This window comes from Mustela erminea, chromosome 12 (assembly GCF_009829155.1).
Source record: "Mustela erminea isolate mMusErm1 chromosome 12, mMusErm1.Pri, whole genome shotgun sequence".
Classification (NCBI taxonomy): domain Eukaryota; kingdom Metazoa; phylum Chordata; class Mammalia; order Carnivora; family Mustelidae; genus Mustela; species Mustela erminea.
In genome coordinates, this window is record NC_045625.1 from 50,975,750 (window position 1) to 51,001,488 (window position 25,739).

The window sequence follows — 25,739 nt, forward strand, 5'->3', positions numbered from 1 at the left end:
ACCAAGTGAAAAAACTTGACATTATTCATGCCAAAATGAAATCTTAATGTGAGTAAAACTCACTAAAAGTAGAATAATACATGTTCATTTGCCCTACTTTACAGTAAAAAAAGTACCCTATTTATTGTAATTGCATAATAAATTATATCTATAAGCAATAAAGTAACAAGGTTATTAAAGTAAAATGAAGATCAATTTTTACTCTGTTCATATATTCTCCAGCTGAAAGACTTTTCCACTCTAATAAATTATCCTTAGCAAAAGCATCTTTTTCACCTCAAATATCAAAGATGTTAAAAATAACTGTCAGCAACAAGGTAGAAAAAATCAGTTCTAAACCAAGAAAACAGTCCTGACACATCTTATCCGAGATTTCAAATTAGTGGGCAAACACCAAAGGTATAGTGCTTTATCAATACAAATACCATTCCGCACTATCATAGGCAAAACACTCAATTTCACAGAAATAAATGTTTACCTGAAGAGGGGCCTTCCACTTAAGAACAGTGACCATATAATCTAGCATATCTGTTCTCAAAAGGAAACAATTCTAGGGGCAAAGCTTACTTTGTAGATAAGATCAGGTTCATGGAGCTGGGAATGGGAAAATGGCTTACAAAAATAGACATGGCTATGTCCCCTAATACCTGTCACAGGCAAACAGTAGGGCTGGCTTTACACACCCTTCAAATACACATATATGCACAGGAAGAATAACCTTTGCCTGGGACTTTCTAAGATTATGCTCCATTAAGTTATGGATAAGATATTGTGTGTTATTTCACTTCTAAAATGAAAGGCTTTTTAGTAAAAAGAAAATGACTCAGTGATTCTGCATTCGAATCAGGTGTGATAAATACTAATCTTGTCACTATCAGACCTCCTCCAACAATCTAAGAAGTCCTTTCATACCACAATTCTAGTTTCTAGTTTCAATTCTAAACTTCACTGTTATATACAACTTCAGGATCTGGCAGAAATGTAGTCATCTGATTTGTTTTGTTAAGGTAGCAAAACTAAAAAGTCTAGCTTCCATAATTTCCTCATGTGTCATCATTACTAATATAAGGGATAGTATTTTATACTAGTGAAATTACCCTTAACATTAATAACATTTATTGAACAGTTTCTGTGTGTGTTCTACAAACTTATTTATACTCACACCAATTCTAGAAAATGGATAATAACCCCATTATCAAGGACACATTCAAAACTTCAGTAACTTGCTCAAGATCACTGACAGCAGAGGTGGGGTCAAGCCTTAACCTTTGCCAAGGTTCCTAACTGCCTTTTGGGGCACCAGGATTTGCAAACGAAGTCTTCAGAATCAACCTGAAGAAGGGATGTGGTGTTGGTAAATTTAGTGCTCAGGTCTGCTTTAGAGAAGTGAAAGGTACCTGAAATTAAAAAGGTCAGTGACTTCAAAGGAGTCCTGCCTGAGAATTTATGGCAGTACATGTGCTGGTACTATAAACCTGAAGGAATTCAAACTATCAAGTTATTAGAGGCCTTCCATATTACACCAACAATCTTTTTACAAATATATTTACAAACATCTGTTCTAGTGGACTCAAAAAGCCAAGTGAAAAAGCAAAAATAATTACATTAGTGCCTATTTTTCCTGAAATCATCTTGGTTTTTCCGTATCTCCCAAACTAACAGATAAAACTGATTCTACAAAAGCAAGTCTACGGTGATACAGATAACATGTTCATGTATGTGAGATAAATTTCATGCTGCATCTGTCCCCCTAACTTATCCAAGGTTCTGTAAAACATAACCCTCACCTCTTCTGAATGTGGTTTAAAATAGGGTTGTTACTGTGTTAGCCTGGGGAACACCTCACTATTTCTGAGAAGTTATGAGAAAACTCACTATTAATGAAGACTAATCTATGAAAAAAAAAAATTAAAGCTAAATGATGAGAAATCAACAAAGTCCTTAGCTAAAGGCCCCCTGAACTAGAACTGTTTCAGAAGGGTTAAAAATAACAACAAAAAAATAGTAACCATCCTCATTACATAAGAAATAGGTCATATTATAAGTATGCATTTATCTTCCCTATGTAAAATTCTTCAACAGAGCCCAAGGAGATTTCGAGTATTAGAATCTGAATTAAATAAGTTGTAATAGCTTATTAACCCCACAGAAAAATATGGGCACATTCGAGCTGTAAAGGCTCACGAAAAATAATACTTAGAAATAAATGATGATTTGATTATGTTAAGGCTATAAATCCCATGGGAAATGCTTAAAGACACACGAACTGACGGTCAAGCTTCGGCCTCAAAGGAGTTTCACCCCGAGTTCTCCAAGGAAAAGTTAATGCATGAGGTTCCCAGAAGGACGCCCCATCCTCCCACTGCTCTGGAGCCTGGGGACAACATGGAAGGAGAGATTCCGAAACCACAGTGGAAGAGCGCAGACCGCGGACATCACCGCAGTCACCCCCAGTGCGGGCCACGGCTCGTGCCAGCACATCCCGGGACGGCTGGGGGCACCAACACCGCAAGGTCACCGGGTTAAGAGACGACTTTACATAATCTCCCGCCGCGCCTCTGGGGCACCTGCACGCCAGGGCGACCGTGCAGTCGCGGTCCCCTCCCAGTCGCTCCCGCGCGGGGCGGTGCGGGGGCGGTGCGGGGGCGGTGCGGGGGCGGCGCGCTGGGCGACAAGGCAGGACGCCAGGGACTCGCGGGCGTCCGCAGCGCCTCACCCAGCCCGGGGTGGGGGGCGGAGGGCGGGCTCCCAGCCCCCGGACGCCCCGGGCCGCCGCCGCCGCCGCCGCCGCGGCGGGCGGGGCGGGCGACGCGGAGCGCGGCGACGGCGAGCTGGGCACAGGCCGGGGTCCCCGCGCTCCCCGCCGGCCGCAGGCTGCGAGCGCGCCCCTCGCGGCTCCGTCCGGGACCGCCCCGCGGCGCACCTGTCAGGCGCCTTACCTGAGTGGCTTTGTGGAATTGCTTCTTGAGCCCGGCCACCGACATGGTGCGAGGGGTCGGGCGGGCGGCTGCGGCTGCGGGTGTCGGAAAGAGGCGGCGGCGGAGCCGGACAGGAGGGCCGAGCAGTGCGGCGCGCTCGCCGGGCGGCCGCTTGTCTTGCCGCCGCCGGGGCTGTGGGCGCGGGGGCGCGGAGCGGCGCGGGACGCGGGTTCGTGCGGAGAGACACCCTGACGTCAGGGGCGGGTGATGCGGCCTCTTAAAGGGGACGCGGGAAGCCCCGCCCCGAGCGCGGGGCCGGCGAGGCAGGTGCTGCGGCAAGCGCTACCTGTGCGCCTACCGCGGAGGTCCGGCTCCGCGGCGCCCTCGTGGACCCGCCGCCCGCTTAGAGCGCCAAGGGCGTTCCCTCGGCCCGGCAGTGTGGTTTGTGCCCCCGCGCACTGCGGACCGGTCGCTGCCGCTCGGCAGCTCAGGCATGGGCACGACTCAGGTGACTTGCTGGGCTTCCAGGTAGCCGCAGTGGCACTGCCTGAAGCTGGCCCATCTGCCCTTTGAGCCTGGCCTCTGCAGCTGGGAAAGGAGGCGTTTTGTCTGGGGTAATGAATAAGTCATTGCTCCTTCTCGCCTTGCGCCCACTTGGTTGGTCACAGAAAACATTTTCTGTCCTGGTTCCTGGTTTCAGTAACTCCTAAGCCTCCACGACGTTAGGGAAAACCAACAACGTGCCCTTTTTTTCCCTTTAAATTTATTTTTTATCATTTTATTTTATGTGGCCTGATGACAATTTAAGAAGAAAAAGAAAAAATTTAAACCTTAAAGCTGGCCAGGTAAATAGAATTGAATGTGAGATTTTACTACAGTAATAGCAGTTTAATCCTCTGATTACACATACGGAAAAGCCGGAATATGAACTCGGCATTCACTTAGGATAGTGGTTTTAGGATTTTCAATCTAAGCATTATGTATGAAAAAACATACTAAATCATGAAAGTACTACATAAGTAACAAAGTATATAGGCTGGGCTAAAGCCAAATACTGATGCAATTAGATTAATTTGTAGGAGAGCAGCACCGCATGGCTTCTGTGTTCTTGGTGATTAGCCACTTCTCCTGGTTTTTCTTGGACTGAGAAGCCCATAAAGAAAGAACTTGAATGCTGTCCCCACACGGGGACCGAAGCTGTGAGGAGAAGGCAGAGTGACAAGCCAGGATAAGTGGATGAATAAGAGAACCCACGGCAGAATAGGAGTGCTGGCAATACCTTTCATTACTTCCACAAGCGTGCTCCCTGCTACCCCGGACTCCATGGCTGACATATATTTAATTTTTTGTCATTAAATGTCCATGAAGTAAGTTCCCTGTTTCATTCTTACAAAAAAGCCTAATTGAAGTTTGGGAAGTCTCACAGAAACAGTGAGCAGATTCACCCCCAAGCCTGACGATTGTGGGACAGGGGATGGTGGCTCCACACAAGGACCATATATACCCAGCCGCTTCACCCCCATATTTCTTACCAGCTAGAGAGGGTGAAGAGTAAGCTCTGATGATGCCTATGAGATTCTAACAGAACGCCAGACAGACATCAGACAGGAAAAGACAGAAGTCCTGCCAAGAAAGAGGTGGGACTTTTGATCCATCAGAGTTCAGGACAACATTTAAGGTGATTCTACTGAGGCCCCTTCAGGCAGCACATTGACTCACACCTGTAAGGCCTACCATGGGGATTCCCAGATTCTTGACTTTAGGAAATTCTACAATTGTTTGTACTTCCTGCATATGGAGGTGGGGTTCTAGATAAGAGAAACGTGGGGGTTGTTACAATGACTGCTTTTGTGCTCTACCAGTTCAGTGAAGCCTGCCTGCCCCCACCACACACACACGCACGCACACACACGCACACACGCACTCATGAAAAGAATGCATAAAATGCTAATAATGGTTGCACTGGTTGTGCTGGTGGAGCAGTTCTCAAACTTCAGCGCGGATCGGAATCCCCTGGAGGACTTGTGAAAGCACAAATTCCCACATTCCTAGTTACCCATTTGCTAGTTTCTAACAAGCTCCCCTCAGCTCTGGGGATCACACCGAAAACCAGGGCGCTAGAGCAGAAATACTAGAAATGAACTTTTGTCTCCTCCCAAGTTTCAAAATGAGTTCTTATTCCTTGTATGATAGAAAAAGCATTTTATAGCTCATTTTTCCTATGTGCTCCCTGATCTGAACAATGGAACATTTTTGTAGAAGACTGGGCCTTGGCGAAGCTGTTGAGAGAGAAAGCAACCACTCTCCAAAGCAAAGGGCCCTGAGGCTCAGGAGCTCTGGTCTTCAACTGTGGCGGGTGTGAAGAATCTCCTCAGGGCTCTGGATATTACCTGAAACACACAAATTAAATGAAAACAACTCTCTCTTTCCCTGGTCCTTCATCCACCAGCTTAGAACGCTTTTCCTGCTGTATATCAAAGGAACTACCTTGGCAGAAAGGACTTTAAAACCTTTTGAAACTGTGGTTAATTCTAACAGGTAGCCCCTGGATCCTGTGTAAATCCACTATTTCTGTTGAAGCCATAGTGTATGCCTCTACCTTTGAGATGTTACCTTTGAAAGAAACTGGTTGAGCTCCTCCTATTAGCAGGCAGCATTGCGGGAGGCACTGGGGGAGAGTACGGTGAGATACCAAGATGCATATGGATGGTATCTTGGAAGGAGCTTTCAGTAGAGTAATTCCAGACATTTGCTGTGGCTTGAATGCAGAGGGATGAATGTGCCAGACATTGGAAAATCTCAAACGTGAGTGCCCTCTTTTGTTGCAAAAAAGCTGCAAGACAGGCTTTCCAGAGAAAGGCAGAAGCACAATGCAGGGAAAGGGGAATCAAAGGTCAACAAGGAAGAACTTTGCTTCATAAAAGGTTGTTATAATTCAACACGCTGCCCTCTCCTCCCCTGAGATCAAATCAATGTAAAATGGTAAATAAACCTAGATGGCTCAGGAAAGGTCCAATTAAATGAAACCCCTACAGCACCTCACTAATTGGACAGGAAATTCATGGTCAGCAATAATTCCATCACATCATTTATGCACTACTTCTCCTTGCATTATGCCAAAGCTTCTGGCAAATACCAGACCTCTAGTTTGCACAGAGCTGCTGCATCCCAGGCGCCTTACAGCAGGCCCCTCCTTCCAAGGTGGCCAGGCATAAGCCAAAGCTCTCCTCTTTCCCTTCAGCCCCTGACGCCTCCCGTCCCGCCCACACAAGGGCAAACTGCTCCTGGTTTTATGCATAAGCTCACTGAGTGCAAGACACATAGCAAATCAAAGGCATTAAATCCTGCCCTGTTTTATTTTACAGATGAGAAAACAGAAACTATGAAAAGAAGTGACTTCCTCGTCCATCAGTCACTTTTTCAACTCCAGCCTCCAGCCTTAATTCAGGGCAGAGCCTCCAGTCAATGTTAATAAATACTGATAAGAATGAAAAATAGAACAATGTATCACTGTCACCAATGCTGTATCCTTGCCACTTCGGGTCTGATGTTCAAGAGCCTTCATGGGAAAACCCTGTGGTACAGCATGGATTGTGCAGGACCTGGACAGTTGTCTTGGTGTGTAAGATCTTGGGCCTTTGGAGGCTACCAGTAGCATTGCGCCACCCCCCCACACCCACCCCCCGCCGCCACCATCAGCCTAGTTGGAACTAACAAGCCCTTTCCTGGAGAAATCAAGAGAGGGCACCTTCATGGCCTGGCTTCCCAATTCGTCACCTACACCCACACTACAACAATGGACGGAAAAAAGCACAGTCTCTCTCTCTCTCTGATCATCTTCTTCTTCTTCTTCTTCTTCTTCTTCTTCTTCTTCTTCTTTTGGTCTCTTGGAGGTGGAATGCATAGGCCTTTCTCCACCCCCCACCCCCTTTCCTTAGCCCTCTTCAAAGCACAGAACCCTGCAGAACCTTCATTTGGCTAAACCCTGTTGACCCAACCTTAAGAAAAGGAGGAGGGCATTTATCAGGTGCGTGACTCACCTTCCATTCTTCCACCTGGGCCCCTTTTTTTTGTCATTTACATCCCAGCTGGAAATGCTTCCAACTTCCCTTGAAAAATCCTGCCAGATCCAATGCCCAGTTCCAGTGTCAGTCCTTTGAAGTCTTTCCCCAAACTTCAGACACCGCGGCCTCTCTTCATTTGTGGAATCCGGAATGACTGTGTGCCTCTGCGTGAACTTGGTCTAACATGAATTGTAGGGATTGAAATATAAGATTCTTAAGTCATTGAATGCAGGGTCTTATCTTTGTTTTTACAACTCTTAGCAGATAGGCTAACCATTCACTAGATACGAGCCAAATGAAATTCTGAAAGCCTGATGAAATTTTAAAAACTAGATCCAGTGGAATGCCAAGAAGCCAGGAACTGGCTGAATTTTCTTCTCTCCATCTGTGCACAGTGTCCGGTGGTTATCATTGCTACCCCCGTGCCGTATCCCAGCCTGCATCTCCAGGTTGCTGTCAATTCTGAGAGTCCCTGATGGCCTTCCCATAAATGACCCTTTGTTCATTCAGCCGCTATTGCTACCCTAAGTGATCTATCCCCTCCCCACTCCCCCCAAAACCCTATAATAATATTCTAATCCCAGTTCCATTTCTTGTTCAGATCTAGCAACTCAAATACAGCAATTAAGCAACTGCAGTTCCTGCTAAGCTCTGCATTGGCCTTCCTTCTCTGACAAGAGTGGGCAGATTGAGTGGCAAAGAATTTAGTCCTTTAGCAAGTGTCAATTCTCCCTGTAAGACATTGACATTCTGATTTACAAATCAAACCTTCGGTTTCCTTGACAGTATGTGTCAGGCTTGTGCCAGGGCCTGAACCTCTTGGGCCCTTGGGAATTGGCAGCTAAATGCTGGTAAATAAATGCCAAGCAACTAGACTCTGAGACAGCAGTGCCCACTCCTGAATGAGAACAACCTTAACTAAGTGCGCATTGTGAGGGCATCCTTGCCATTGGCTTATTTTTTTCTCTCCCTAGATGGATATTAGCATTAGAGATCCCCAATGCATGCCATTAACCCTGAACATGGGATCTGGGTAGTCATCCAGTTAAAGGCTTGTGTTAAAGAGGCGAGGTTCTATTTTAGTAGCTGGTTGACCACGCGGAGAAAAGCTGCTCCTTAGTCACAGGATCCATCCCACTCTGTCATCTCAATGATGCATTAATTTCATTCAGCAAACACCTGTCAAAAATATGAAGAACAGGATGCCTGAGTGGGTCAGTCGGCTAAGCATCTGCCTTCGGCTCAGGTCATGATCCCGGGGTCCTAGTATCGAGTCCCGCATCGGGCTCTCTGCTCAGCGGAGAGCCTGCTTCCTCCCTCTCCCTCTGCCTGCTGCTCCCTCTGCTTATGCTCTCTCTCTCTCTCTCTCTCTCTCTATCAAATAAATTAATAAATAACTTTAGAAATAAATTTTAAAAATATGAAGAACTCAGAGTACAGGCTTCCAAAGTTCTGTCAGCATCAGTTTTACATATGAAAAAGTGTATTCTTTCTATTTTTATTATATTTTATATTAATTAGTATTTATTATATTATAATATATATCTTAATAAAACAAAAGTATACTTTTAAAAGGATAGATAATTTACACATTTAAGTAAATCATTTATCTTTGGAGACTTTTTTTTTTTTTTTGCCTTTTAAAAACTTACTGGTGATTTTATTTAATGTGCACAACTTATATTATCTCCAGCCCACACATGTAAACTTGACCTTAGTGACGGGTCAGATATAAAGCACTATTTTAAAATAGCGTTTCAAACATTTAAGTTAACAGTAAAACACCACCACCTCAAGAATACTGATTTTCTCTCAAGATCCATTCACAGAACGTTTGCCAAATATAGAATTCCTTAGAACAAAGATCTTGAATATTTTTAGTTTCCTGTAAATAGAGTTGAGTTAAATGGCGGAGGGGGTTGTTAGCAGCAACTTTTAAGGTGCTCTTAATTCTGAAGGTGAACTACAGGGGGGAGGAAATCCCATCACAGCCCCCAAGCATAAGACCACTGAACACAAGTAATAGTCAGGAAACTCTTTCCTCTGTCAATGCAGAACTGACTGTAGAGAGGTCATAGGAGAAGCAAAGACAGATGTCCCCTTGCACTCCTTCTGTCCCTTTGTCCCCGTTACACACACATCTACCATGAGAAGTCTTGAGATGAAGGGAGAATCTGTTATTAGGTCAAGGGAGAGAAAGGTATCTGATTAGTTTTTTTTTTAAGATTTTATTTCTTTATTAGAGAGAGAGAGAGAGAGTACAAGTACAGACAGCAGCAGACGGAGGGAGAAGAAGCCCCAGTGGGGAGGCCGGTGCAGGACTCAATCCCAGGACCCTGGGATCAGGACCTGAGTCAAAGGCAGATGCTTAATGACTGAACCACTGCCCCTGATTAGCCTTCTTTTTTTTTTTTTTTTTTTTTTTTTTTTGGCCAGGGAGATCCAGATACATCCAAGAAAAAAGAGGAAGGAGCCACTTCAATGGCAGATGAGTCATCGTGGGCTCATTTAAAGACTCACCAAGCCCTGTCACTGAAGGATGCAGGAGGAAGGGAAGAAAGGCCAAATGGAGAAGTCAGCTGATAAAAGAAGAATGTCTCCTCCCCTAGACAGAGTAGTGGTGGAAAGGTGTGGAGGCATGAAGCCATGATCAATGAGGAGGGGAAGTTCTGGCCGCAGTGGAAGCGAGGGAGATGCCTGATGGCCATATCCTCGGACTGTGAGCATACAGCATTGAGGATCTCGCCCCATCTGGCTATTTCACCACTTGTCCAGCCTGGGTTCCCCGGCAGCCCTTACGGTACCCTGATACCCTCATTCTCTATGCTCCAAGTCAGTCCCCTATGTGTTCCTGCCTCTCACCAGTTCTTTGCAAGCACTCTTCTGTGTCCCAGGAATACTTGTCTTTTGCTTCACCCTGCACATCAGATATCAATTCAAAAGGCTTCCTTGGCCTCCCAGCAGGCCCAGATATTTAGAACTAAGTACCCCTCTCCTCGGACACACTTCACATGGCTGTGATTTGCACGTATTTGTGTGATCTTTGTGTCTGTCTCCTCCCTTCCCACACTACTCTGCAAAGCCCAGGAGGGCATCCCTGTCGGGACTGGGCACCACTGCGTGTCCAGCATATTACTGAGGGCCTAGCATATATGAGGCTCTCCACAGGGCATTTCATGAGTGAATGAATGAGCAAATGAATGAATGCATGATGACTAGGTAGAGAAGTTTTGGGAAATTTAGTAAGACTTAAAAAAAAATTAACGTGTTTCTGAGGAACAGGGATAGTCTGGTTCCATGTGCCCCACTAAACATGAGGTGGGCCCCAGATATCAATAAGAAGATGGCTTCGTGGCCAGCACAAGAAGCCTGGTGAACATACACAATAAAAAGGAAAATGTGTGTGAGAGAATTTCAATCTAAAATGGAACCAGAGGGGGGCGCCTGGGTAGCTCAGTGGGTTAAGCTCTGCCTTAGGCTCAGGTTAGGGTCCTGGGATGGAGAGAGCCCCGCATCAGGCTCTCTGCTGGGCAAGGAGCCTGCTTCCTTCCCTGGCCCCTCTGCCTGCCTCTCTGCCTACTTGTAGTCTCTCTCTGTCAAATAAATAAACAAAATCTTAAAACAAAACAAAACTTAAAAATGGAACCAGAAGATATAAAATGGAAAATTTCACCCATGTGTTAGGGAAAGAGAATTTAAGGACTGAGACTGATTTCCCATAAAAGTCTGATTTACAGAAAATTGATCATGTTGGAATGTTCTGAAATGGTAGGGAGTTGGTTGGGGGGTTGCCTAGTATCGACTTTGGGAAGTTTTGTTTATGGTTTTCAGAGGCATGAACAAGCAATCACCCAGGGCAGTCTGGTCTCACAAAACTGGATGAATTGAATTTTCTCTACATGCCTGGCCTGGTTTTGTCTGGTTGGTGAATTTTTCAGAGCTCCATTTGTTTATTTTGACAGACTAACTGAACTCACCCATCTTTATATCCTCTGTCCATAAATACAGCCTATCCCAAACCCTCAACAGACTTGCCTATAGTTGGCTACAGTCTATGGGTCAGGAATTGTAATTCCTCTACTATTTCTGAATAATTCATCTCTTTGACAATTTTGAGCTTGCCTCAGTTTACCTCTTCTTTTAGGTGGACATGTGTTAGGAAACCAAGGAAGGGAGGAGTCCTAGTGAAAAGTCTTCATGGGGGGGAGGGGAGGGTGAGACAAGTATCCTGAAATTAACTTTCAATCCGTCTCAAATCTCATCACTCAGGGCATCTCAGGATAGAAAAACAGGTAGACATTAAAGCCCGAGCCCAGACACACAAGAAAAAAACTTTCAAATGCAGAATTAAGTTGAGAAAAGAACCCGAAACCAGTAAGACATTACAAGACTTTCAGCTGTTCTAGCATGCGGGAAGGACATTTATGTTAGTACAACCTACGGTCATCTGCACATGACACAGAGACCCCCCCCCCCCAACAAGACTTCTTCTGAGGGTGCCCTTATCACTTTCCCCCCCTGCAGATCCTCCCCAAAATGTAGCCTCTCAACTAGCAGCAACGCCTGAGAATTTGTTGGATCAGCAATTTATCGACACCCTATCTCTGCCCTGCTGGTTGAACCGCTCTGGTTAACCAGCACTCCGGGTTGTGGCCATGCTCCAGGTGGAGCACGGGCTTCCCTCCAGCTGCAGTAGGAGTGCGGAGAGGGCTGGGAGTCTCAGGAATTCCCCTCAGGCCAGGAGGCATGGGCAACCCCCCAGAAATTTCCCCTTTAGGAAGCCCATTGCGTCCTCCCAATGGGCAGGTTATTTTTACTTCTATTCTATAAGAAAAGCAATGGAGGCAAAATTATTAAGCAGTTTGGGTAGAGATTTGGGGCCTTTACAAGTTTGCTAGGGCTGCTGTAACAAATGGCCCCCAAGTGGGTAGCTTGAAACAACAGAAATCCACTCTCTCCCAGTTGTAGAGGCTTGGCAGCCTGACTCAAAGAGTCAGCAGGGTTCGGGCCTCCTGAGGGCTGGGAGGGAGAATCTGCTCTGGGACCTCCATCGACTGCTGGTGACAGCCAGCAATCCCTTGCCTGTAGGTGGTTCATGCCTCCCACAGTGTTTTCCAGACTGTGTGAGTCTGTGTCGAAATATTGCCTTGATAAGGACACCAGTCATATTGCTAAGCTCCCACTCTATACCTGTATGGTCTCATTTTAATTGAGCTCATTGCATCTGCAACAAACCTATTTCTAAGTAAAGTCACATTCTGAGCTACTGGGTGTCAGGATTTCCACAGTGTGGAGGGACCCCCCCACTCAGGAATCATTTTGAGAACACTCCTCCTTCCTCAGCATTCTTCCCTTCCCCTGTGCCAGGAACAGGGGAACTTGGCAGATTTCCTCATCTAATGCCACCGGCAGAGGAACGCACAAAGAGGGCTCCCTTACTCCCCTCACAGAGTGTGTCCCCAGCGCAGTGATGTTTCCATACAACAACAAGGTATTTCCTGGGACCCTTCTTTCCCATTCCATATCTGGTACACGTCAACACAACAGTTTCCTCCTTTCTCTTGGATTAATATCTACCTATTTAAAGACATAGCTTACAGAGGACATAATATCCATCATCCATCCCACATGACTCTGTGCTCTTTCTGGCTGTAGTGCGTAAAACAACCAAGCCAGGTAGCAGGGGAGACTCATCAGACCTAGAGGCAGGGAATCTAAATTTAGAAGACTATAAATTCAGAACCACATTGGAGTTCTGAATAAGCCTTTTGTTCTCACAGAACTCCCCCTTCCAGCCCCCCCGCCCAAAACTGGAGCTGTTTGTAATCCACTTATGGGCAACTCGGACCTTTAGGCATTAAACAAACAGGAAGGGAGATGGAGTTTGTGACTCAGTACCTGCTAGCTTACCTACCTTCTGCAAGCTCTGTTAGCCAGAGGTGCACCTTGTACTTCAGCGACGTCTGTTTAAGAAGGTGGAGGGATGGGGTAACAAGGTGATGGGCATTAAGAGGGCTCATGCTGTGATAAGCTCTGGCAATTACATGCAATTAATGAATCGCTAAACACTACATCAAAAACTAGTCATGTACTATATGTTGGCTAATTGAGCATAATTTAAAAAAAAAAAAGAATTGAGATGTGGTCCATATACACTATGGAGTATTATGCCTCCATCAGAAAGGATGAATACCCAACTTTTGTAGCAACATGGACGGGACTGGAAGAGATTATGCTGAATGAAATAAGTCAAGCAGAGAGAGTCAATTATCATATGGTTTCACTTATTTGTGGAGCATAACAAATAGCATGGAGGACAAGGGGTGTTAGAGAGGAGAAGGGAGTTGGGGTAAATTGGAAGGGAAGGTGAACCATGAGAGACTATGGACTCTGAAAAACAATCTGAGGGGTTTGAAGTGGTGGGGGGTGGGAGGTTGGGGGAACCAGGTGGTGGGTATTACTGAGGGCATGGATGGCATGGAGCACTGGGTGTGGTGAAAAAATAATGAATACTGTTTTTCTGAAAATAAATAAATCAATTAAAAAAAAAGAATTATGCTAGCCAAGGGGCATCTGGATGGCTCAATCTGTTCAGTATCCAACTCTTGGTTTAGGCTCGGGTCGTGATCTCAGGGTCCTGAGGTGAAGTCCCACTCTGGGCTCCCTGCTTAGCTGGGAGTCTGCTTGTCTCTGTCTCCCTCTGCCTCTCCCTCCCTCGCATTCTCTCTCCTCTCTCTCAAATAAATAAATAAATAAATAATAAAAATAAAAAAAGGAATTGTGATAGCCAAAAAATGTTGGAGCATTCAGATCTATATTTTATCTTGAAAGTCTTTTAAGCACAAGTAAACATTGAGAGAGCTACACTGGACAGTATTTTAAAGCTCCAGATATTTTCATGAATTCAATTAAAATGCTGAAGGAGCTGAATGAGAGGATCAACCCCCAAATAATTACCACTTCTAATTTCCTCCATTCCACTGAACATAAACAATCATCACATTTTCAGTTAGATTCGGGGAGAAGCATTGATATGTCTCCCATAATCAAATCGCTCTCTCTCATTTAGCTTCCATTTGTCTAATATTTTGTATTATGTAAACAACCAAATATGAACTTTCAAACCTTTTCAAACCTCTTTTAATACTTTGAAAATGATCATTCTGGTTGGTTATTACAAGGATGCTAAAAGATTAATTTATCTCACCATACTTTATAGAGACAAGTTATTTAAAAACTCTTTATCTGGCATAAACTATTCAAGATGAATGTTAGCTATTTTAAGAAACATTTCCAAAACAAACCCAAGACCCAAAAGGAAAATGTACAAAGAATATGAGCTCACTGAAGTTATATAAAGAATCTCTGTGTGTATGAAAAAAAAAAACCAGTTTCTGGGGCACCTGGGTGGCCCTGCCTTCAGCTCAGGTCGTGATCTCAGGGTCCTGGGATCGAGCACTGCATCGGGCTCTCTGTTCAGCAGGGAGCCTACTGCCCCCCCCCCCGACTGCCTCTCTGCCTCTCTCTCTTTGTCAAATAAATAAATAAAATCTTTTAAAATTAAAAATAAACCAGTTGCATAAGAAATGGTATTAAAATAATTCCAATTTCACTATATTGGCCAATATTTTTTAAATATTATTTACTTTGATGAAGACATTGTGAAACAAATGTCCTGTATGCTTCCTTGTGTCAACTTACTAACTTATAAATTGTACCCTTAACTTTATATCCAAAAAGCATCTTACTTAAATAGAAACTCAGGCAATTAGCCACTGGGAAAATGCAAATCAATAATATAATAAGATAACACTTCAAACCCACTAGTATGGCTGTTATCAAAAACATACAGGCAAATCTTTGGAGACAGAGTGGATTACTGGTTACCTTGGGCTGGAGGTGGGAGGCAGATAGAGGAATTGGGACTGATGGCTAAAGAGAAGGGATTCATTTAGAGGTAATAAAAAAGCTCTAAAGGAAACTGGTGAAGGATACACAACTGGGTCTAAATCCTGGATTTGCCATTTTGTGGCTATAGGATTAGCTCTCCCACTCACAATGTTCTCTGAAATGGTCCTGGGTTGCTTCCTCCCAACCCCGTTCCCTCTCCAATTTTCAACTCCAAATAAAATTCTCAACACCCAGCCTGCTATCTCCTTTCGTGGTTCTTTTCCCTCTGCCCCTATTCTTTTGTCGTTTCCAGAATCCAGTTTGTGGATTCCCAGCACCTGAGCATAGAGACCTAGGAGCTGAGCGAGTGCAGACAGAACTCCCCTTAAAGAGGATGGGGAAAAGCCAGCCAAGAAAATCCCCGACAGCTAGCAACAAGGTCCAGGAAGGCTATAAGCACTCACATGATTTAATTTAGAAGTCCAGTTTCCAAAAGAGAGTCAGGAGGTTCATCTCATTCTTTTTGTCTGAATACCCTTCCTACCCTCTTCTTGTCTCTCTTCCCCTTCCAGCTCCTGTCCGTGGAAATCAGCCTGCCGTGGGGCGATATACACGAACGCCTGCCCATATCAGCTTAGTGGGGGAAGAGTCAAAATTTGCACGCCCAGCCACTCTCAGTGTTCTTAGGGTAGCCAGTGGGAAGGCAGGGCAAGGTATGAGTCAAAGTCAAAACACACAATCTAAAGCAGCAGCTAGTAAGAATCAATCAACATAAAATATTAATAGCTACCATTTGAGCATCTTTCAGTGTATGACATTTTATAGACATTACCTCATTGAAGCTTCATACACCTGAATGCTGTATGATCCATTTTATGGATGAGGACATGGCAGTTTGAACAGATCTAGTAATTTTGCCCAAGGTTGCAATTTGGAAAGAAGCGGAAGAATTCAAACCTACATCAACAATGTGTGTCTAGCTCTGTGTGTCTCTGAGGGCTCTTCTTCCACCAACTTTGCTTCTGCCCCAGAACACAGACTTGACTTCCAGACCGATGTGCAGGACACGATGCAACTGGAAAATACAATGTTTTCAGGGGCTAAACAGATAAAGTATAAGAATGAAGCTCTCTTGTGCTTTGGATAATGAAGATTAGAATCTGAGGAAGGTCAAGTTGGGTAGCCCCATATGTCCTTTAGAAGATTTTCACTTGACCTTTCTTAAAGATAGGCTTTTGTGAAGAGCAGACAGTTGCTGATGTGGACTGAGCTATCCTCTCCATACGGATTCGATTCCCCCCCACCCAAGTTTGTCTAGGCCATAGCAGGGACCATTTCCAGATGTCATCTTTTCCCAGCCCACATTCCTTTGTCCCTGTTATAGATGATTCTCCAGTACTAATTTATTTTTCTTTTCTGAACATTTGGGCTGCTTTCAGTTTGGAGCTATTATGCCTAATCTGACTGAGAACATTGCTTTCTGTGGCGCTTCTGGCACTTCTGTGCAAACATACCTGTTGAGTATTTGCCCAGAAATAGAATTGTTCAGTCACAGTAGAATTGCTCATACACATAGGGTATGCTCAATTTTATTAAATAATGCCAAATCGCTTTACCAAATGGTTGTACCAATTTATGCATTCACCAGCGGCATTTGATAGCTTCTTTTGTTCCACATCCTCACTGGAACTTACTATGGTTAATCCTTTTAACTAGCTGTCCTGGTCAATACATAGTGGAATCTCATGATTTTAATTTGCATTCCCTGTATTATTAGTGAAGTTGTGAGCATCTTTTTATAGGCCACTGGACTATTCTCTTTCATGAAATACTGTTTAGATCTATTGCCCATAAGGATTGTCTTTTGATTGATCTATAGACAATCTTAATATGTTCTAGAATCAATCCCTTTGTCAGTTATGTATGTCACAGGTAATTTTTCTCTGTTCCATTAGTCTATTTGTCTTTGTTCAAAAATTAGATTGGCCTGAAACTGTCCTTTTTCACAGTGTCCTTGTCAGTTTTGGGTATGAGGGTTACGCTGGTATCATAAAGGATGTTCGGTATGTTCCCCTTTGTCCTCATCTCTGAAAGAGTTTATATAATATTAGTGATCATTCTTTCTTAAATGATTGGTGGAATCATACTAGGGTCACAAGGCCCAAAGTTTTCCTTCTGGGATGTTTTAAGTGATAGAGTCGGAATTTCCAATATTTACAGAATAATTTCTTTTATATCAGATTTATTGTTTTCTTCAGAATTTGTAAATTTCATCTACATTTTTATAAAGATTTTATTTATTTACTTTTTGAGAGAGTGAGAGAGTGCAAGTTGGGGGAGGGAGAGGGACAAGCACACTGTGCACTCAGTATGCAGCCCAAAACGGGGCTTGATCTCATGACCGTGAAATCATAACCCTAAGATCATGACTGAGCTAAAATCAAGTCAGATGCCTAACTGAGCCACCCAGGTGCCCCAATTTTATCTCCATTTTTAAATATACTGACATCATGTTGGTCCCTATATTCCATATATTTAATGTTGATAAGATTTTTTTTAAGATTTTATTTATTTATTTGACAGAGAGAGAGAGCACAAGCAGGAGTGAGAGAGGCAGAAGCAGGCTCCCCGCTAAGCAAGAAGACCCATGTGGGTCTTGATCCCAGGACACCGGGGTCATGACCTGAGCCAAAGGCAGAGGCCCAACGGACTGAGCCACCCAGGTGCCCCAGGAAGTTCTATAATGATGCTGCTTTCTTCATTCCTGACATTGGTTTTGTTCTTCTTTTCTCTCTCACCCCCTCTTTTTTTCCCCCTTAATCTGAGCAGGAGTTTTCCAGAGTTTCTCCAAAAAAACAATTTTTGGTTTATTGATTTGTTCTATTATATTAATTTTATTTAATCTTATCCTTATTCTTTGCTTCCTTCTATTTTAAGGTGGTAATTGTTTACTAACTTCATGTCATAAATGGCTCTTTGAGACCAGCTATCCTCATTTACAGAATTATAAATTTCCCTTTAAGTATGGTTTTAACTGTATCCCACAAATTTCAATATATACTAATTATTCTGTCCAAACTATTTTCTAATTCCTATTATAATTTCTGTCTTGACCCATGGGTGATTTAGAAGTGTATGGCACCATTTTATAAATCTCTCTTTATAATTGATTTCTAGCTTAATTCCATGGAAGACTCAAAAGAGACTCTGTTTCATTGGAATCTTTTGAAATTGTTCAGCTATGTGTCAGGTTTCAGAATATAGTCAATTTTTGTAAATGTGCTGTGTGGTTTTGAAAATTGTACATTCTGCTACTGTGGAGTCCAATACTCCATGCATGTCTACGGTTGTTTGCTAACTAGGCTGTTAAATCTTCTGAGTCCTTTTTGATTTTTGTCTCTCTTACCAATAACTGAAAATGTTGTATTAAAATTTCCTATTATGAATATGAATATCTATTTCCTAGTACTTCTTTATTTAAGGCTATATTATTAGGGGTATATAATTTAGCTTTATTATATACACTTCTGGTGAGTAAAATCCTTTATTCCATTAATTATGTCCTTTATTTTAAATGCTTTAATGCTTTTTTAAATGAAAAATGCTCTATCTGATATTAAAATAGAAAAAATGACTATTCTACATTAGCTTTCTTCTGGTTAGTCTTTGAACTTCAACCTTGTTGCCATCTCCTGTTTTGGGTGTATCTTTTATAAAGCTAATATATTTTTAATCTAGTCTGAAATTTCTTTTATCTTAATTTGATCACATTTACATGTATATAATTTCTGTTGTATTTGGTTTAAAACTATAATTTTACTCTATGTCCTCTATTTGTTCCACCTGCTTTATCTTCCTCTTTTCTGATTATCTTAACTCGATTCAGTTGACTTGGTATTTGTTATTACATTTTTGCCTATCAGTTTCAAGGTTATAAGCCTTTTTACTATTCTTTTTAATGGTTACCTGTAACTTTAAAACATGCTTTCTTGACTTACTAGCATGCCAATATTCATCAGCACTCTTGCCTTCCTCTTGGATAAAGCAAAAACTGGAATACTTCAATGCCATCTACCACCCTCCAGACCTAGGTCTAGAATATATTTTTATGATTGTTTTATACAGCTGGTATTCATTCAGATTTATTCATAAAGTCCCTCTCTATTGCTCTTCCTTTCTCCCTGCTTTTCCTACCCTCCATCTGGGAACATTTTAATTCTGCCTAAAAAATATCCTTTGGAATTTTCTTATGATTAGGTATAGTTGTGATAAATTCTCTGTGCTTTGTTCATCCGAAAATGTTCATTTCACTTACATTCTCTAAGGATGAAAATAGAATTTTAAGTTGGCAGTTATCTTCTTTTGCTACTTTATTACAGTTTTTCATTTTCCTCTGGCTCCCTTTATTTCTTATATAAAGTCAGCCCACAGTCTAATTTGTATAATGTAAGGTAATATGTCTTCATCTTCCCCACCCCTGGCTGCTTTTAAGATTTTTCTCTTTGTCATTTCTTTTCAACAGTTTAACTGCAATGAGCATAGGTAAGGAGTTCCTTTTACTTATCTTATTTATAGTTTGTATGACTTCCTAATCTGTGCTTTGATATTCTCACCAGTGTGTTATAAATTTTTTAGTCATAATATCCTCAATTATTCCTTCTATGACATTCTTTCTGGAACTACAGCTACTAGTATCGTAGAACTTTTCACTGTATTGTATTTTATTTTCTTCATATTTTTCATACTTTTGTCTTTCTGTGCTTCATTTTTGCTCATCTTTCAGTAACCATGTGCTCTAATTTTCATTAGATTTCATTAATTTTCATTTTTTAGTTATATAAAAATATAATTGACTTTTTGTGTATTGAGCTTTTATTCAATGACCTTAATACATTTATTTATTAATTATAATAATTTACCTAAAGATTCTTTTGGATTTTCTTCAAGAATGCAAACATACAGTGTGTAACTGGTGGTTACTTCTCCCTTTCCTATGTTTTATTTCTTTTTCTTTCTTTTTTTTTTTTTTTTTAAAGATTTTATTTATTTATTTGACAGAGAGAAATCACAAGTAGATGGAGAGGCAGGCAGAGAGAGAGAGGGAAGCAGGCTCCCTGCTGAGCAGAGAGCCCGATGCGGGACTCGATCCCAGGACCCTGAGATCATGACCTGAGCCGAAGGCAGTGGCCTAACCCACTGAGCCACCCAGGCGCCCCTTATTTCTTTTTCTTGATTAACTGTCTTGACAAGAGCCTTCAGTGAATTGGTGATGGTAAGTGGAGACATCCTTTCTTTTTCCCCTGATCTTAGGGGAAAATTTGTAATATTTCCTCATGAAGTATTGTATTTTCTTATTCTTACTTTGTAGGTTACTTTAATTCTATTTGTAAAATTCCCATCTTTTGCCAGTTTGTTAGGAGTTTATTATGAACATGATTGAATTCTATCAATATATTTTGACTAACGTCTATTGAAACAATCATTTTTTCCTTTATTCTGAGGTGACTGATTTTCAAGTATCTAAATAAACTTCCATTTCTGGGAAACAAACAACTTGGTCATATTGTGTATATATTTTCTGCATATTGATGGATTAGATTTACTAATATTTTATTTTGGATTTGTGCATCTTTTTTCCTAAGAGTAACTGGCCTATCATTTTCCTTTCTTATAATATCCTTCCCAGGATTTTTGTTTGATTCCTTCAGACATTTGAAGGCACAACATTCTAGAATCATCTTGGCCCAATTTCAGGACTAGAGATGATTCCAAACTGACTGCATTTCCTGGGGCACCAGGCTGATCCCTTTTTGTCCCTATTTCTAGGTGGTGACCTTCTAGATGTCAACCCAAAACATGGATTTACCCACCACCATCACTCTGGCAAGCCTTCAGCCTTCGTCTTCCTCAGCTTTGGAAGCTTTAAAAAGTATTGCTTAGCTCTCAGCCTGTTAGCCACCTTTTCTAAAATTTGCAAAGCTCCCCAAGGAAAAGCAGCTCCCAAAATCATGTTCACCTCTCTAGATTTCCGTCATTTCCCAAGATTATAGTTTGGCAATTTTTCATTGCCTTGAGTCTCCATCACTTTGAGGAGGATTCTTAAAAATATCTTGATCAATTTATCATGATGAGCACTGTGTAATGTATAGAATTGTTGAATCATTATATCAGACACATGAAACCAATATAGCACTGCATATTAATTATACTTGGATTTAAAAAAAAATTTTGTTCAGTAATACTAGTTGAGTTTGCCTTAGCAAAAGTTTGACCCAATTTTTTTGTGCATCACCACTGGAATCAAATGTCCCAGGCTCTTTTTAAGTAATTCAGTGATTGCATACAAATAAGGTTCTAAGATTTACTGGTGGTCACCAAAATGGTCACTTCACAAAGAAAGAAGTGCTTTTCTCCTGCATAATGCAAGGGGAAGTAAGATTCAAAGCAAAGTTAAAAATATATATATAAAATGTCATTGACTATAGGACTGAAAAAGAATTTAGGTTCTTGGGGCACCTGGGTGGCTCAGTGGGTTAAAGCCTCTGCCTTTGGCTCAGGTCATGATCCCAGGGTCCTGGGATCAAGCCCCACATTGGGCTCTCTGCTCAGCAGGGAACCTGCTTCCCACCCTGCCCCCCCGCCCGCCTCTCGCCTACTTGTGATCTCTATCAAATGAATAAATAAAATCTTTAAAAAAAAAAGAATTTAAGTTCGCTACAGAATAATTTTATTCATAAAGCAGTTTTCCTAATGGAGAAATCAGTTTCTTCACTACTGGAGAAGAGTCAGGAAGTATGTTAATAGCACCCAGAGACAACATTAAAGATTTAGAATTTTTTTAAAAAGACATTAGATTGACATTGACGAAGGCACAATATAACTACGATGGGATTGAATGATTAAACTTACTACCATTAATACTATCATTAAAATAATCAACCCCTTAACATGTCCACATTAGACTGGGTGGGCACTGGCTCTCAACCCACTCTTCTGTTTAAAAAAAAAAAAAAAAAAGAAAGAAAAAGACTCTGAGAAGAACGTCCCCTACCTCATTCTCAGCCAGGAAAAAATAGAGAATAGAGCTGACAAAGAACCACCTGCAATGAAATGTCCTTTTGTTTGGATGTATTTATTTCTTAATGTACTTACTGCTGTATCTCCAGACAGGTGTTTCCTTTTAAGAAGATGTTCTCTAAAAAGAGGAGACAACTACCAGTCCGTGTACAAATGCAGAGTGTGAAAATAAGCTTCCAAGAAATCGCGTGGGAAGACTCCCTGCCTTGGCGTCTACACTGCACGAGATTCGCCTCCATTGCTGCGGAGGAGCAGAGAGCCAAGGTTGTTGCAGCGTAATAAATACATTCATAGAAAACATCACCAAACCCTTCCCAATCTCAAGAGTCAAAAATGAGGCTCTAAAACAATATTAAGAACGACACAGGAAGGAAGCAAGCAAAGCACACAGTATCTTGGAAGAGAGCAACGCAGTAACTGACTTCCCCGTTGCCTCAGGTTGTGACTGATAGGGTCCGTGATCAAAGGAGCGAGAATGATACAAAGTGAAGGTCAAGCAAAGCTTTATTTCTCGCCAAGCATCGAGAATCAAACTGACCGGTCGGGGCCGCCTCTTACAGAGAGAGAAACCCCTCCCAGCCTCACAGACTAACTTTTATAGAGAAAAGGCCATGTGGTTGTGCCTGGCCACACACAGGTGGCCAATGAGATTGTAACACACAGAGAAAGTTGTATAGTCCTGCTAGGTCACACACAGGTGGCCAATTGAATTACAATTCACCTATAGTAGCTATTTGAACTAGCCTATCACCTTGGTCAGAATTGGTGCCCAAAAGGCAGGGCCCACATTCTTTAGGGAGATAGTGATTGGATGTCTCCACCTGGCCTGACTCATCCCTTGCATTCGGGCTCTGTTATCTCCACCTGACCTGACCCGCCCTTGAATTTGGGCTCTGTTATCAGGGACTGGTCGACCATATTTTACTGCCTAAACAAGAAAATGGCTGTTTAATCCAAGATGGAATCGCTCTGGCTAAGTAGGCCCTCACAATGACAACAACCGTGTTTGCATTTCTGCAGAGCTCTAACACTGGGGGTACAAAGATCTGTACCACACAGGGACCAACGCAGACAAATCATATCTTAGGAGGTAGTTGGGGAGTGTAGGCTTTAATCCCTTCCTTCGTGTTTTATCATCAGTGTCAGTGAACATTTACGGAGTTCTCAGAAAGTGTTTAGCCGTGCATGCAAATGCTTGCAGTAAAAAAAGATGGAGAAGATTCAGTCCTTTCCCCCAGGACATTCCATTGGAAAAGAGGAAGATGTATGTTCTCTTTCTGCAGGCAGACATCACTTTTATTTTTCTTTCCCCAACATGGGGATTCTTAGCATCCACCCTCTAAATGAAGATTAAGTGGATGGGATTTAAATGTGTTTTTGCAGAAATGGGGAAGAAAGCCAGCTCGAGGACTGTGTACAAAGATGTTCCAACTAAATGGAATTGAAGACATTGCTGCAGAACAAGATCCACGTGCAACCTGGGTCCGCGAAATCAGAACCCAGGAGGCAGACCCAGTCACATCCATGAGCAGATAGGTGCTTTCCCTCTCTTCCTGAAGGACAAGGCCCTCTCCGTTTGTCTTTTGTTTTTAGAGACCCACGAGTTCAGAAAAACATTTCTCTACTGTAAGAAAGGCTACTGGCGAGTCTGATAATAAATGGCAATCAAGCCGCAGTGTGGGAAGTACAGGGAGCAGAGCGACGGGGGCGGATCCAGGGTTCATGGAATCTAAAACAGAAACAATTACGGAGCCCCCTTTAAGAAAAAAATGCAAAAGTGGGATGTCTGCGTGGCTTAGTCAGTTAAGCCTCTGCCTTCAGCTCCATCGTGATCCCAGGGTCTTGGGATAGAGTCCCGCCTTGGACTCCTTGCTCAGCAGGGAGTCTGCTTCTCCCTCCCTGCTTCTTCCCCTGCTTGAGTTCCCCCTCTCTCTCTCTGTCAAATACATAAATAATCTTAAAAAAAAAAAAAAAAGAAAGAAAAGAAAAAATACAAAATGACGAGTCAATATTAAGGAGAGGGCCTTTGAGCACCAGTGTCCTGACTCTTGAGCTTCCTTATCTTTAAAATATAGGTACCTCAGCTGTGTGTCTCAAGAGGGCAGGCTCTCCTCAGTCCCTGGTGATGATTCCCTATAGGGGAAAACGGTTTTTGATTTTTCAAGAATAGCCAGAAATCTGGAAGTTTGTGGGTAATTTCCCCCATTTTTAAGTATTGACAAGAAAAATTTTTAAATTAAAGAATTTTTTTAAAAACCCTCTGTCAGACTCAGCGTTTGGTCGTCACACTGGCAAGACTGGAGCTGGAGTGAGGCAGTGACTGAGGTACAAGGAAGATCGTTGCCCCAGTTATTCAGCTGCACCCCCGGACGTATGCCTGGGGTGGGGAGGACACTGACTTAACTGGAGTCGTGGCTCTCACAGAAGCCACGCACTTGGAAGGATTCAGGATGACGAGCTTGAGAAGAGGGTACACACATAAAGAAAATGTGAGAACAGAGCAGCAGAAGGGGGTGACAGATTGAATGTAGGAGGAGAAAGAAAAACTACTTCCAGACCCCTTCCTTTGGAAACAGCTAGAAGTGTGGCCCCTCACGCAGGGGTTTGATCGCCGGGAAGGCTTTAAGGCAGCTTTTCCGATGGTGTGGTGCACAGACCGTCTGATTCTGGAATCCCTGCAAGGATGCCGCAGGTATCTGGGCCCAATCCCAGAGTCTCGTGTGTAAGTTCCTGTGAGTGGGGTCCAGGAATGCTCACTTGAACCAGCACCAGGTGATTCATGGGCAAAAAGAAATTTGAGAAACACCAGAGAAGTCCTTTAAAAAAACGAAAACAAAAAACTGGAAAAGAGCTGCCGATGGGAATGGATGCACAGAGAAGTTTCCAGAATTCTAGTTATCTAGTTATCCAGTTATCTGAATTGGGACTTTTTCCTGGCCTGCATGCTTGGAACACTAAACCTGAATGGTTCTCCAAGCTGCCACACTGAATGACCACTGACAATTTAAGAATACCATGGAAGCCAAACAAGCCAGATCCGTGACAGTTTGACCCTCTGACTTCCTCCTTGATGTCCTTGCTGACACATTGCAGCCTCAGCTGTATCTTGTTGATGCTTAGCAGATGAAGTGTTTCAAAAAAACCCAAGGTCTGCCTTGGTTCCTGCCACCAAGAACAATGTTAATACCTGGGCTTCGTATGAACACATTCTTCATTAGAATAAAGAGAAGTTTGCTGGTGTTCCTGTGCTGCTGTAAGGGTGTGTGTCCATGTGGGAAAACCACAGGAAAGCCCCCTTTTCCAAAATATCTCAGTTGCCCTGCCACATGTACTAGAACCTCCCCCACTGTGGTCTGGACTTCCCTAATTAATATGAATAGTTTGACATCATCTGTTTATAGACTTCTTTTACCCATCAGAATTTTATTTATTTACTTGACACAGAAAGCGAGAAAGAGCATAAGCCGGGGTCAGTGGCAGAGGGAGAGGGAGAAGCTGACTCTTTGCTGAGCAGGAAGCCTAATGTGGGGCTTGATCCCAGGACCCTGAGATCATGACCCGAGCAAAAGGCAGACGCTTAACTGACTGAGCCATCTAGGTGCCCCTACCCATCTTAACTCTTTAAGAGTAGAGACTATATTTTATTTAATAATAAATCACTATCAACCAACTAGGAAAGAAGGGTAAAACAGCATTAAGGCCTTGGGAGAAGGGAAGATAATGTGAGATACCAGATTTTAACCAGACAAAGGCAAATACTGGGGCTGGGACTGTGTGGCTCATCAGGGCT

At 42.7% G+C, this 25,739-nt stretch overlaps 1 protein-coding gene across 1 annotated transcript in view; it reads right to left on the reverse strand.

The window, feature by feature from the left end:
- The window catches only part of SH3GL2 (SH3 domain containing GRB2 like 2, endophilin A1), a 217,211-nt gene extending 213,871 nt beyond the window's left edge, over window positions 1-3,340 (reverse strand). Inside the window, 1 exon segment of the mRNA XM_032307120.1 lies at window positions 2,940-3,340. Coding sequence (XP_032163011.1) covers window positions 2,940-2,984 — 45 coding nt within the window. The 5' untranslated portion in view covers window positions 2,985-3,340.
- Window positions 3,341-25,739: the final 22,399 nt, after the last annotated feature.